We start from the raw sequence: 12,598 nt of genomic DNA on the forward strand, positions 1-12,598 counted from the left end.
CAGCTGGGACAGTGGCCGGCGAGGTCTTCACTCTCGATCAAGTCGCTCTCCATCACGTCGCGTCGATGCCGTCGATGCCGTCGATGCCTTCGATGCCGTCGACGACATCCGGGGCAAGCGCGAAGCCAAAGTCCAAGCGACCCGTCCTTGCCGAGGGCACGACTTTCTCCTCTCTCACGGCTCGCTTCGGCGGCCGTCGCCACCTGTCGTCGGCGCGCGCACAGCGCCGGTTCGCATATGTGGTTGGGCTCTTTGACGCCTCCTACGCTCCTGGGCTTGAGGTAGTGGCGCATCGGCTGGTTGAGCTGCGCTGCGCCTATCCCCTCTACGTCATGGCCACCGCCAACGCCCACCTGGCCGCCGCCACTGTCGTCGGCAGCCGGTTCGTAATCGAGGTGTGGGCCAAGTCGCCCCGCGCCCCAGCATGCCCGCCTTTCTCCGAAACCTCCCTTTCACCGTGGCCCATGCCTCCTCCGGTGGTGCAGGTGGAACCCGTGGTGCCGCCCGGCCTCTCCTTCACGGGGGGGCGCCACGCGCGAACGTACACCAAGCTGCGGCAGTGGGAGGCCTTCGCTTCGACGCACGACCTCCTCGTCTCGCTCGACGCTGACCTCCTCCCTCTGCGCAACCTCGACCATCTCTTCGATCTGCCGCTGCCACCCTCGGGGTTGCTCGCCGTCCCAGACCAAACCGTCTGCTTCGCCAGCCCGTCCAAGTTCAACGGCGGCGGGCCCTACGTGCTCAGGCCTAGCCTGGACACCTTCTCAGCGCTGCTCGCGGCTGCGGCCTCGCCTTCGCTCTTTACCAACGGGAAGAAGTGCGGCTGCGACGGCGACCAGGAGGTGCTGAACGAGCACTTTCAGCCGTGCCGCAACGTGACGGCAGGGTGGTGGGCGGGGCCTCGCGCGTGCGTGCGTTTCCTGCCGCTCGAGTATGCTCTGTACCAGGAGCAGTGCGGTTGCTTGCACCACGAGCGGCCGCCGATGCAGCTCTCTACGAGCGCGCGCGTACCTCTCATGGACTTGGAGCGTGTCTATACACTCCACATGATCTGCCGAGGGTACGGTGAGACGAGCACTGCCCTGAACCATTGCATCTCGATGGGCTTCTCGTCCACCCTTCGCCCTCGCCCCCTCCGCAGGCAAGCCGTTCCACTTCCTCACACACGGAGCGAAACCAACAGCCACTCTCGCTCGCGAGTGTCGCCTGCCCTTTCACAATCGCAGCGAGATGGCCATCCCTCGCGCCGAGTTGGCGCTTCTCAGGCAGCACGAGGAGCGCCATCCTAACCGGAAGGCATGCTGCGGCGCCACGACCCGCCTCTGGCTCGCCGCGTACTCTTGTGCCCTCCTGAGAAGGCGCCAGCTCCTCGAAGTGGGGGCCGCACGTGACCTTGCGCTCTGGGGGGTGAATGCCTATCCTCAGGCTCAGCGGTACGTTTAAGCGTTTTTGTATAACTTGTTGTCCGTGTATATGCCTGCCCACATGCCCACGCGCGGGCCGCGGCCACGCCCAGTTCGGGTCGGCAACAGAGTAGTAGCCGCGGCCGGTCCGGGAGGAGGGGCAGTTTTTTTGGGGCCCTGCGAGCCGCGGCCCGAGCTTCCTTCTCTGCTCCTCCGTCCTCCGTCGGCTTCTCGTCTTCTCCTTCCGCGCTTGCGCTTGCGCAAAGTGTAGACGTAGCGGTCGGATGGTAGGTCGATCCCCTGGGACCGTAAGAGTTGGTACATCCCCATACTCAGCTGGTGCAGGTACCCCGGCCCGGTCCCCGTCGTCGCGCCCCTGCCGATCACGAGGTTTCTCTGGGCCCCTCATTGGCTTGTCAGCCCGCCTCTCGGGTGCAGTATACAGCAACCGCGCGTGTTGAACTTTCGTCGACTGGAGTTTTGTCTCTCGCGTCAGCGAATCTTGCATGTTCTCGGCCAGCTTGTCGACGTGCTGCTTGCGGCCGCGCGCTGGGCCGTCTCCGCTGATTTGGCGAGCTCGCTCGCGGGTTGAGGAGCCATCTTGGCGCGCGCCGCCGTGCAAGCGACGTTGCCATGCGCAGCCGAAAGAAATCCTGATGCAGGGCGCGAAAGAAAACACGCCCGAATTACGAAAGACGGCGCCCCCAACCCGAGATGGTCGCGCCGCCTGTGGTCGCGCAGTCTGCCCTGCTCGGCCAGCGCGTCGTGCTAGGCGGGCTCTCGGCACGCCCCGACCTCAACGGGCGGCGGGGCGTGGCGCGGAGCTTCGAGGGCGGGCGGTACGCGGTGGTGCTCGAGGGCGGCGAGAGCGTGCGGGTGCGGCCAGGCAATCTGTCGCCGGCGCGGGCGAGTGGTGCCGCGGCAGTCCCCGTCGAGGTTTTGGCAGCGGCTGGGCGTGGCCACGAGGCGGCAGTGCTGGCGTGGCTCGAGGGCGGCGGGCGGGTCGACGCGACGTTCGAGATAAGCGGCGTGAGCGGCTGCACGCTGCTGATGGCCGCTGCCACCAACGGCCACGAGCGGGTGGTCGAGCTACTGCTGCAGCACGGCGCGGAGATCGACAAGAAGGACAAGAAAGGCTTCACCGCGCTGTTGTGTGCCGCCCAGGAGGGCCACGAGCGGCTGGTCGAGCTGCTGCTTCAGCGCAGCGCGGAGATTAACCTGCAGAAGAGCGACGGCGGCACCGCGCTGATGCTCGCCGCCCAGGAGGGCCACGAGCGGGTGGTCGAGCTGCTGCTGCAGCACGGCTCGGAGGTCAACCAGCAGAGCAGCAATGGCAGCACCGCGCTGACGGGCGCCGCCTTCTACGGCCGCCCCGCCATCGTGCGGCGCTTGCTGCAGGCGGGCGCAGAAGCGGCGCGCACTATGAGCGGCAAGTCTGCGCTGCAGTGGGCCAAGGAGCAGGGCCACGCCAAGTGCGTCAAAGTCTTGTCGGAGGCGGTCGCGGCAGCGGCTGCAGAGGGTCGAGCTGGGGCGGGCGGCACTTCCTCGGGCGCAGCAGCGGCAGCTGTGGACACACCGCTGCTCGGGTTGCACGTCGTGCTCGGCGGGCTCTCAGCCCGCCCCGAGCTAAACGGGCAGCGAGGCGTGACGCAGAGCTTTGAGGGTGGCCGCTACGTGGTTGCTCTCGAGGGCGGCGGCGAGAGCGTGCGGGTGCGGCCGGGTAATCTGTCGCCGCCGCCGGCGGAGCGGGCGTCGAGCGGTGTCGTGGCAGCCCCCGATGCGGTCGTGACAGCAGCTCATCGAGGCGATGAGGAGGCGGTGCTGGAGTGGCTCGAGGGCGGCGGGCGGGTCAACGCGACGTACGAGAGAGGCGAGGTGAGCGGCCTCACACTGCTGATGGGCGCCGCCGGCTATGGCCAAGAGCGGGTGGTCGAGCTGCTGCTGCGGCACGGCGCGGAGATCAACTTGCAGAGCAGCAGAGGCGGCACTGCGCTGATGATCGCCGCCAGCCAAGGCCACGAGCGGGTGGTCGAGCTGCTGATACGGCGCGGCGCTGAGGTCGACCTGCAGAACAGCAACAGCGACACCGCGCTGATGTGCGCCACCGAAAGAGGCTACGAGCGGGTGGTCGACTTGCTGATACGGCGCGGCGCGGAGGTCAACCTGCAGAACAGCAAGGGCACCACCGCGCTGATGTACGCCGCCTTCTTCAACCACCTCACCGTCGTGCGGCGCTTGCTGCGGGCGGGCGCAGATGATGCGGCGCGCAGTGCGAGCGGCAAGACGGCGCTTCAGTGGGCCAAGGAGGAACGCCACGCCGAGTGCGTGCGCGCCCTCGAGGAGCACTCGTCGACCGCAGCAGAGGCGGGGGGGGAGACGGCGGTCGCAGAATCAGCCGAGCAGGCCGCGGCGGCCGCACGCGAGGTGGCAGCGGCTTCGGAGGCGGCGGAGGCGGCGGAGGCGCGCGATGCTGCCGAGGCGGCGCTGCGCGAGGCGGTTGAGGCGTGCGAGCGAGGCGACGCCGATCTCGAGGCGCTCAGGGCGGCGATCAACGCAAACACCCAGGCCGCCGACGGCTCGGAGGCGCTGCGGGCGGCGCGGCGGCTGCGCGACGAGCTGGCGGAGCGAAAGACCCGCGAGGCCAGGGCGCTGAAGCGGCAGCGGCAGAAGGAGGAGAAGGCGGCGGCGGCGGCAGCGCGGGCGGCGGAGCGGGCGGCGGAGCAGGCGGAGGAGGCGCGGGCGGCGGAGGAGGCGCGAGTGGCGGAGGAAGCGGATCGGGTGGTAGCAGAGGCTGCGGCGGCGCGGGCGGCGGAGGAGGCGGAGGCGGCGTCGCGCGCAAGGGAGGAGGCGGTAAGGGAGAGGGAAGAGGCGAGGGAGAGGGCGGCAGCGGAGGCAGCAGCGGAGGCAGCAGCGGAGGCGGAGGCGGCGGCGGAGGCGGCGGCTGTAGAGGCGGCAGTGGCGGCAGTGGTGGCGGCGGAGGCTCAAGAGGCGGCGGCAGCGGAGGCGGCAGCGGAGGCGGCGGCAGCGGAGGCGGCGGCGGCGGCAGCGAAGGCAGCGGCGGCTTCGGCGAGTGTCGCCGCCCTCGCCGCCGCCGCCGCGCCGCCCGCCGCCGTCTCTCTCGACGAGCTCATCGCGGCGACCGACGGCTTTGTCGAGGCGCGCAAGGTGGGCGAGGGAGGCTTTGGGCGCGTCTACCGCTGCGACGCGCTGCCGTCGCTGCCGCGCGTCGCTTGCGGGTTCGCCGTCAAGACGGCGCTGGTCGGTGTCGGCGCCCAAGGCCTCGCCGAGCTGCAGAGCGAGGTGCGCACGCTCAGCGCGGCGTGCCACCAGTCCCTGCTTCCTCTGCTCGGCGTCTGCTTGGCGCCTGAGCGCGCGTTCCTCGTCTACCCCCTCTGCCGCGGCGGCAGCCTCGAGGACCGCCTCTACCGCGCTCCAGCCGCACTGCAGCGGCTCCGCATGCTCGGCTTCGAGACGGCGCCTCCTCCGCTCTCCTCCGCTGCACGGCTCCGGGTGCTGCGCGACGCCGCGAGCGCGCTGCACTACCTGCACACGCTCTCGCCCATGATCCTGCACCGCGACGTCTCGGCGGGCAACATCCTGCTCGACGAGCGCGGCAACGGCTACCTCGCCGACGTGGGCCTCGCGCGCGCGGCAGAGGCGACGGCCGGCGGCAGCCAGCAGGTCTCGCACCTGTCGACACAGCGTATCTTTGGCAAGCCCGGCTACATGGACCCGATCATCATGCAGGACAACCAGGCTTCGCAACTGACCGACAGCTATGCGCTCGGCATCACGCTGCTCGTCAGCCTGACCGGCCGCGGCGCCGTCGGCTTGCTCAACGCGTGCGACTATGCGCTAGAGGAGCCCGACACGGCGGAGAGCATCGCGGCGGCCGACGCGGGCTGGTCAGCGGCGCAGGCCGAGGAACTGGCGCGGCTGGTGGTCGGGCTGGCGTACGAGCGGAAGCGAAAGCGGATGCCGCTCGCGGAGGCGCTGCCGCGGCTGGAGGCGCTAGTCGAAGCGGCGGGGGAGGTGGAGGAGACGGCGGCAGCCGAGGAGCGCCTGTGTGACCTCTGCTGGGACGCGCCGCGCTCGGTCCGCTTCGCGTGTGGCCACGCGCTGTATTGCGAGACGTGTGCGCCGCGCGTGCTGGAGCGCGACAGCAACTGCCCGGCTTGCCGCCAGCCGGCGCTGCCCATCGCCGCAACTGGGCGGCTGGTGGCGGCGCAGACGACGTTTGTCCACCAGCCGCCCTCGCGCCCCGCGCCCCAGGCTCAGCCCGTGGGCGTCACGGCAGCGGTCGGTAGGCGAGGGGGGAGAGGGGGGCGTGGACGTGGCGGGCGGGGCGGGCGGGGCGCGGGGCGCGGCGGCTCTGCTTAGTTCTGGAGCACCGGCGCCACACATGATACGGGTCAGCGCCGAGAGGACAGTCGACAGGGAGGTGCAGTGCTGTGTGTGTACTGAATGTAATACGACGCCGACCCCCGCGCCACCTCGTCCAGAAACTCGATGGCGAGGTGCTGCGACGTCGCCGTCCCTCCGTTTCGCACGCCGTGCGACACGTGTTTGCGGGCAGGAACGCGAGGCCCCGACTGCCGCGCGCGACGGTCGTCGTCCCCCCGGGCTGCACCACCTCGACCGCCCCCTCGAGCACGAGCAGCAGGACGTCGTGGTCGCCGTCGCGGTGCACGGGCCTCGAGGCGCCGGCCGCGAGGGTCGTGCGGTGGATGTGCGGCCGCCGCAGGAGCAGCTGCTTGCTGTGCAGCAAGCCGCCCGCCACGCCCGCGCCACCGGACACGAACGTCGGCCACGCCTTGGCGGGCGACAGCCCGGCCGGCGCGCTCGTGCTGTGCGCGCGCATCTGCCCCTCGGTGCGCCGGGTGGTGTAGCGGATGCAGAGGTAGTCCACGTGAGGCCCGGCGCCGCCTTGCTTGAGGCGCCGCCTCGGCCCGCGAGCTCCGGCGGGAGCCACAGCCATCGTGTGTGCCGATCGGAAGGGGAAGTACACGAAGCTGCCGCGGCGAGAGAGCGTCGTCTCGGTCCGCCCCTCCGCCGAGATGGAAGTGGATGTGCCGCCGTTCGCGTGGAGGCTCGCCGAGCCGTTGGTGTAGAACGTTGCGCTCCCGTTCAGGACTACGATGACCTCCTCGTCGTCGTGTGCAGGTGCGGGCTGTTTGTTTTCGGACCGACGCGAAAAAGAAAACCAGGAGACTTCCTAATTAGATCCACCATACTCTGCCGAAACAATCTGACGGCAGCGCCACGGACCGGTATTTTCGTTCTCTCTCCAATCAGCGGCAGGAGAGAGAACGACGAGAGTGAGAAGACTGCGAGGCGGCATGATTGAAAAGGTCGCTTGCGAGAATCGGCGAGAACTGCGAGGGGAGATAGGAAGAGGTAGACACTCGAGCGAGGCGTTGCCAACACCCGGCGAGGAGGTCTTGAGGAGGGGCGTCCAGAGCTTGATTTCATTCAGAGAGATTTTATTAACCAACAAGAAATCACGACTCTCACAGTGATTTGGGCTCGGCAGCTTGAGCACTTGAGCACTGGATAGGGTCGGTTCCGCATGGTACGGGACCCCTCGATCGTCTCGCCCACCCTCACTGGTGTGTTCATTGGGGGGGGTCATAACAAACACGGTACAGGATTGAGGTGCACGCTGCAGAAGCAGTGTCGTCCCCCCTCTCCCCGACGGCGATGGCGGTGTGACCGATCGAGCTACAAGAGGAGCTTGTTCAGCAGGATCAGGGGTGGGTCGAGCAGTTCTCACTTCCACAATGGGTGAGCTTCAGACCTCGGGCCTGCCTCCCCCTTCACCCTTCGGCTCGTGTGGATTCGAACCACCGCCGGGATGGAAGCTTCCTGCTTCCATCTTGAGAGACAGCGCCGCGCATCACCATCTGGTTAATTGTCAAAATTCCTGTTGTGCAAGAGGGGAGGGGGCTCTGACGGAGTGCGTGGTGGGAGAGGGCAGGGAATGAGCGCAGGGGAGGGGGGGGGGGGGCTCAGCCGTGCAAAAAGCATCAATTAATAATAGTAATGAAGAAATAATGCCCGGCCGTCCATGAAGTCCGTCTCGATCTGGAGGAGACGGGTCAACCCCGTGAGGACCAGATCAGGTTCGCATTGTCGTAGCCGGAGGGGATGTTGACCTTTAGCTCTTGGGGCCACCTTTCCGCTTTGGTTTTGCCCCCGACTGACCACTCGGGCAACTTTTACCAAATGCCAAAGTTGCACTTTACCATTCGGGCAACTTCGATTGCATTTTACCACTCGGGCAAACTCGATGAAACACGGGCGGACGGAAAACGCGTTTGCGGCAGCTCGCCCGAGAGCTATGCATGAAGCGGCCGGCGCGCCACCGCAGCTCACCGATGGAGCTCGCGGAGCGGCTCAATCCACTGGCGCAGCAGCATCGCGACCCATTCTCCAAGCACGGCCTCTGGCGTTGCGAGTGCACAGAGAGCGAGCAATAGTCGACAAATGCACTGATCTGTGTGCAGCGGATCTCCATGGCGGTCGCGCCCAGTCATTCACGTCATCGCACCCTCCCGGTCATGGGGTTCTGCGAGGTCAGTCTTGTACCCCTCGTTGTACTGCCGGGTGAGCTCTGGTTTCTCCTGTGTGGCTCTTGATAAAACATAGCCGAGGGTGACTGCGGACAGGGCTCAGCAGCCTTTTTTTCTGCATAATCGTAATGATTTCACGAACGGACGACAACAAAAGTGTGAGAGTTGTTGGTATTGCTAAAATCTCTCTCTTAGGTAGGTAGGTCTCGAACGGAACAAGGGAGCCAATCTTCCAGTTTTCAAAAAAAACAAAATGCGGCTCGTCGCGCCGCATGGTGGCCGCGCTGCGCCGCTCGCCGCTGGCGCGCGGTTGATCGCGGCGCCGACTCCGCGGCGGCGCCATCTCACGCAGCGGGGCGCGTCGCGTCGTCGGCGCCAAAACAGACGCGAGCTGGCGGCGCGGCCGCGGCAGCAAAAACATCAACCGTCTACTTCTCCTTCTCTTCTCGTCTCGTCTTGTCGCAGGCGCACACGCGCGCGACGTGCGCTCGTGTCGCCGCGTTCGCTCCGCGAAGGACGATTCGAACCGGGAGCCAGTCGGCGCAGCGGCGGCACGCGGCGGCAAAACGCACGACGCTCACCTCATGGAGATGCTGCTTCTTTGGCACCTCCTGATATAATGCTGATTTTTTGCTGAGCGGGGCGGAGGCACGCGGGCGGCGGAGGCGGCGGCGGACAACGTCTACTACCTGGCCGTCCCCTGTGGTAGCTTAGCGATCAGGGAGGATCTACCTGTTCGGCCTCGAGGAAGCTGCTGGGGGAGAGAGGGGGGGAGAGAGGAGAGGAGGAGAGGGGAGAGGATGAGAAGAGGAGAGGAGAGGAGAGGAGAGAGGAGGAGAGAGGAGAGAGGAGGAGGGGGAGAGGAGAGAAGAGGGGAGGGGGTGAGAGGGAGGGAGGGAGGGAGGGAGAGAGAGGGCGGAGCGAGCAGAGAGAGAGGAGAGCCTTTGAGCCTTGGCACCAGCCAGGCAGTTGATTTGGCCCTGGCACCAGCCTTGGCAGTTGAGTTGGCCTTGGCACCAGCCTTGGCGGGCGGGCACGCGGGACATGCACAGGCGCCAAGGGGCGCGGCGCCGACAATCACGGCGGTGATTGCGGCGCAGGTGGGGGGACGGGAAGTCCGTCGGCGTTGCCGGGGGCCCAAGGAAGCGCGAGGGAAAAATTCCGCCGCTGAGGGCGCTCGTGCGGCAATAGCCGGGTGGAGGGGGGAGCGTGCCGGACGGGGCGTCGTCGCGCCGTCCGACGGTCTGCTGCCCCGCGCAGCAACCGTCGGGCGACGACCCGGGGGCCAAAAACCCGGCGACGACGGCGCTCTGGATTGGGCGTGACCTCCTGCCTCCAACCTCCTTCCTTTTTGAGCAGGTGTGACGCCGCGCGAGCGACGCTCCGAGATCGCCCGAGATAGCGCGGCGCGGCCCCGAGATCGCCCGAGATGGCGCGAGATCGACCGAGATCGCGCGGCGCGGCCCGAGGCGAGGTGGATGGGTTGGGAGCGAGGGGGCGGAAGTGTTCAGTGCGGTAGATGGTAAGCTCGAGGCGCGTGAGCCGGACTTGTGAGCCGGACCACCCCCTCTTGTTTCCTGCGTTGTTGAGCCAGGACTCAATCAACATACTCGGGCTGTCCATCCCAAACTGTCACTCCCCTTTCTCCCGGCCGGGGTGGGGCGCGCGCGGGTGGCGGCGGGTGTGCGGAATGTCTGTGGGCCCGAGAGCGATATGCCATGTCCGCCTTGCTTTGTTTCCTAACATCTCTCGAGAACCTCGAGAAGGCAGGTAGGTAGGTAGGAAGGTGAAGAACAGCCAGGCTCGGACTGGACACCAACGCGGTATGGGTGGACGCAAGACAGATGATGACGACACGCACGAGCGACACACAGACACAAACAAGCTCACAAGACACACAGCCAGCTGGCTGCCACACACCCAGAAGGCAAAGCTCAAAAGAAGAAACCGCGCGCGGATGGCCGCCGGCAAGCGCGCCCGCACCGAGAGCGCGGGCAAAGGCGGCGAGCAGGGCGAGCCCGTGGCGGTCGCTGCCGGCTTCGAGGCGCCCATCTTTGGCGCGCGCACCGTCGGCCAGGTTACCACGCTGGCGCTCGAAGGCGAGGACGGACCTCTGGCGTCCCTCAGCCTGCGCGGCGTCGCGAGCGATCACGCGTGCGGCTGGTACGTGGCGACTGAGGACTCGGTGCTGCACGTCTCAGCGGCCGGGCGCGCGCGCACCGTGGCAACCTGCGAAGGCGGCGGGATCTCCGGCGTCGCCATCAGCCCGGACGGGAGCGCGCTGTTTGTGGCGGATGCCGGCAACAACAAGATCCGTCGGGTGGAGCTGGCGTCGGGTACTGTGACGGCGATTGCGGGTAGCGACGAAGAAGGCGATGCAGACGGCGTCGGCGATGCGGCGCAGTTTTGCGAACTACGCGGCGTCACCATCAGCCCGAACGGCAGCGCGCTGTTTGTGGCCGACTCTCGCAATGAGAAGATCCGTCGGGTGGAGGTGGCGACTGGCGCGGTGACTACGCTCGCGGGTAGCGGCGAGGAAGGCGACACGGATGGCGTGGGTGGCGCGGCGCAGTTCAAGTTCCCACACAGCCTCGCAATCAGCCCGGACGGCAGCGCGCTGTTTGTGGCGGACGCCGACAACAACAAGATCCGTCGGGTGGAGGTGGCGACGGGCGCGGTGACGACGCTCGCGGGTAGCGGCGAGGAAGGCGATGCAGACGGCGTCGGCGATGCGGCGCAATTCATCGAACCACTCGGCCTCGCAATCAGCCCGGACGGGAGCGCGCTGTTTGTGGCGGACAAACGCAACCACATGATCCGGCGGGTGGAGGTGGCGACTGGCGCGGTGACTACGCTCGCGGGTAGCGGCGAAGAAGGCGGCGCGGATGGCGTGGGCGACGCGGCGCATTTCGAATACCCAGTGGCCCTCGCCATCAGCGCCGATAGCACAACGCTTTTGGTCCGCATGGAGGGCTCGGCTCTCCGCCAGGTCTGCGTGGCGGCGCCTCCTCCGCCTCCCTCCTTCGCGCCGCTCGTGGTTCCGCCCTCCACCTTCTCCGCCGACATGGGCAAGATGTGGGGCGACGCTACTCTGCCCCAGGGCATGGTCACCTTCCTGGTCGGCGACGACGAGGAACGCGTCGAGCACGTGAGCAAGTGCGCCCTCTGCGTTCGGTCTGTGTTCTTTCGGACCATGTTTGGCATCGGCATGAAGGAGCGCGACGCCGCCGAGGTCACGGTGCTCGAAACGGACCTCGCCAGCTTCAGCGCGCTCGTCCGCTACCTCCTCACCGACCAGCTCGACCTCGGCGAGGGGGAGGGCGAGCAGGCGCGGCGCGCGCTCGTGCTGCGGCAGCTGGCGCATAAGTACCAGGTGCCGCGCCTCGAGCTGCTCTGCGCGCAGGCGCTGCAGGAGAGCGTCGGGCCGGCGAGCGCCGTGCCGCTGCTCGAGGCGGCGCACACGACGGGCGACGGGCGGCTCCTCGCGCATTGCCGCCGCTTCGTGGCCGACCACGCCGCCGAGGTGCGCGCGAGCGGCGGCGTGGAGCAGCTGCGCGACCTGGGCGTGGCCAAGGGGCTGCTCGGCGACGCGCTCGACCAGGTGGCGGAGCTCAAGGGGGCGCTGCGCGGCCACTCGCGCTCGTAGTGCGGAGCGCGCGGCATTGTACAGTACCGCGAGCGCACAATCTGGCTTCGGTGCGAGTGTGCTCCATTCTGACTCCATTGATTGGATGCGCCGGAGGCAGCCCAGCCCACACTAGCGGCAGAGCGCTCTCCAAGTCTCCTCCACGCGCGGCCAGCACTGCCACTGGCTGACTCATGTCGAGATGTCTCCTTTTTCTTTCGTAATGATGAGCACCTTATCCTCGGAGAGCACACTAGCGGCCAGCACGACTCCTCCTACTCGCAGCTGCAAGGTGAGAGAGGTGTGTATGGCACACCGGTGCAGAGCCGCCAGAGGCATTGTCGCCTCCGCTGGCGGGGTTCCCGCGCGCCCGCCCGCGCCCGCGCCCGCCCACGCCGCGCCCGCGGGCTCCGGATGCGCCGCCCTCCTTCTCCTTCTTCTCGATGGCAGTCCGCACGTGCTTGTCGACGGGTCGGCGGCGTGGTCGAGGGGAAGGCTCTGCCGCCGTCGCTCCGCCGGCTCTGACCGAGTATATCGGGCGTTGAGGGCGGCGGCGCAAAGCGGGTCTGGTGCGCCACGGCCACCACCCTTGCCACCGCCCTTGCCGCCGCCCTTGCCACCCTTTGCCGCCTTGCCTCCGCCGCGTGCGGCGGTGGGAGCGGCCTGCTGGGCTAGCATGTTGTCCGTGCTGTGGACGGGCACGTGGAACGTCAATTCATGTTCGAATGGCCTCCGGGATTCAAACAAAAAAATAGCCGGGGCCCTCTCCGCAACCCCTCCGACCCCCCGGGACCCGTGGGCGTCGAAGAGGCGCTCTCGGGGGGCCGTTCTGAGTTCATGCTACCACGAAGCACACTGTGCTGCGTCGAAGCACCGGCCCCGAGTCCGTGGTGTCCCACCCAGTCGTTGGTTGGTCGGACTGTGTTTCGCCTTCCTATCTATCTATCTGCAGGTACAGCTTTTGGTTAGTTTTTCGACACCAGATTGACACCGAGAGG

General features: G+C 67.5%; 3 protein-coding genes across 3 annotated transcripts; all 3 read left to right on the plus strand.

Moving 5' to 3' along the window:
• Positions 1-4,517: 4,517 nt before the first annotated feature.
• EMIHUDRAFT_54691 (hypothetical protein) lies at positions 4,518-5,231 on the plus strand (the record flags this gene model as incomplete). Its single annotated transcript, XM_005791773.1, has 1 exon — positions 4,518-5,231. A coding segment is annotated over one exon (714 nt), but the record flags the coding sequence as incomplete, so codon positions are not given.
• A 147-nt stretch (positions 5,232-5,378) lies between these two features.
• EMIHUDRAFT_312991 (hypothetical protein) lies at positions 5,379-5,783 on the plus strand (the record flags this gene model as incomplete). The annotated part of the gene is made up of 1 exon (XM_005791774.1): positions 5,379-5,783. One exon carries the CDS (start codon positions 5,379-5,381, stop codon positions 5,781-5,783), a length of 405 nt encoding a protein of 134 aa, XP_005791831.1.
• Positions 5,784-11,033: 5,250 nt separating this feature from the next.
• Positions 11,034-11,636, plus strand: EMIHUDRAFT_361353 (hypothetical protein). Its single transcript, XM_005791775.1, has one exon. The coding sequence runs from the start codon at positions 11,040-11,042 to the stop codon at positions 11,619-11,621; it is 582 nt and encodes a 193-aa protein (XP_005791832.1). The 5' UTR covers positions 11,034-11,039; the 3' UTR covers positions 11,622-11,636.
• The last annotated feature ends 962 nt before the right edge of the window (positions 11,637-12,598 follow it).

The sequence above is a fragment of the Emiliania huxleyi genome (assembly GCF_000372725.1).
Source record: "Emiliania huxleyi CCMP1516 unplaced genomic scaffold EMIHUscaffold_110, whole genome shotgun sequence".
In the NCBI taxonomy this organism is placed as follows: Eukaryota; Haptophyta; order Isochrysidales; family Noelaerhabdaceae; genus Emiliania; species Emiliania huxleyi.

Coding starts and splice junctions, on each gene's coding strand:
- EMIHUDRAFT_361353 (XM_005791775.1), top strand. CDS start 11,040: ATGGGCAAGATGTGGGGCGACGCTACTCTGCCCCAGGGCATGGTCACC.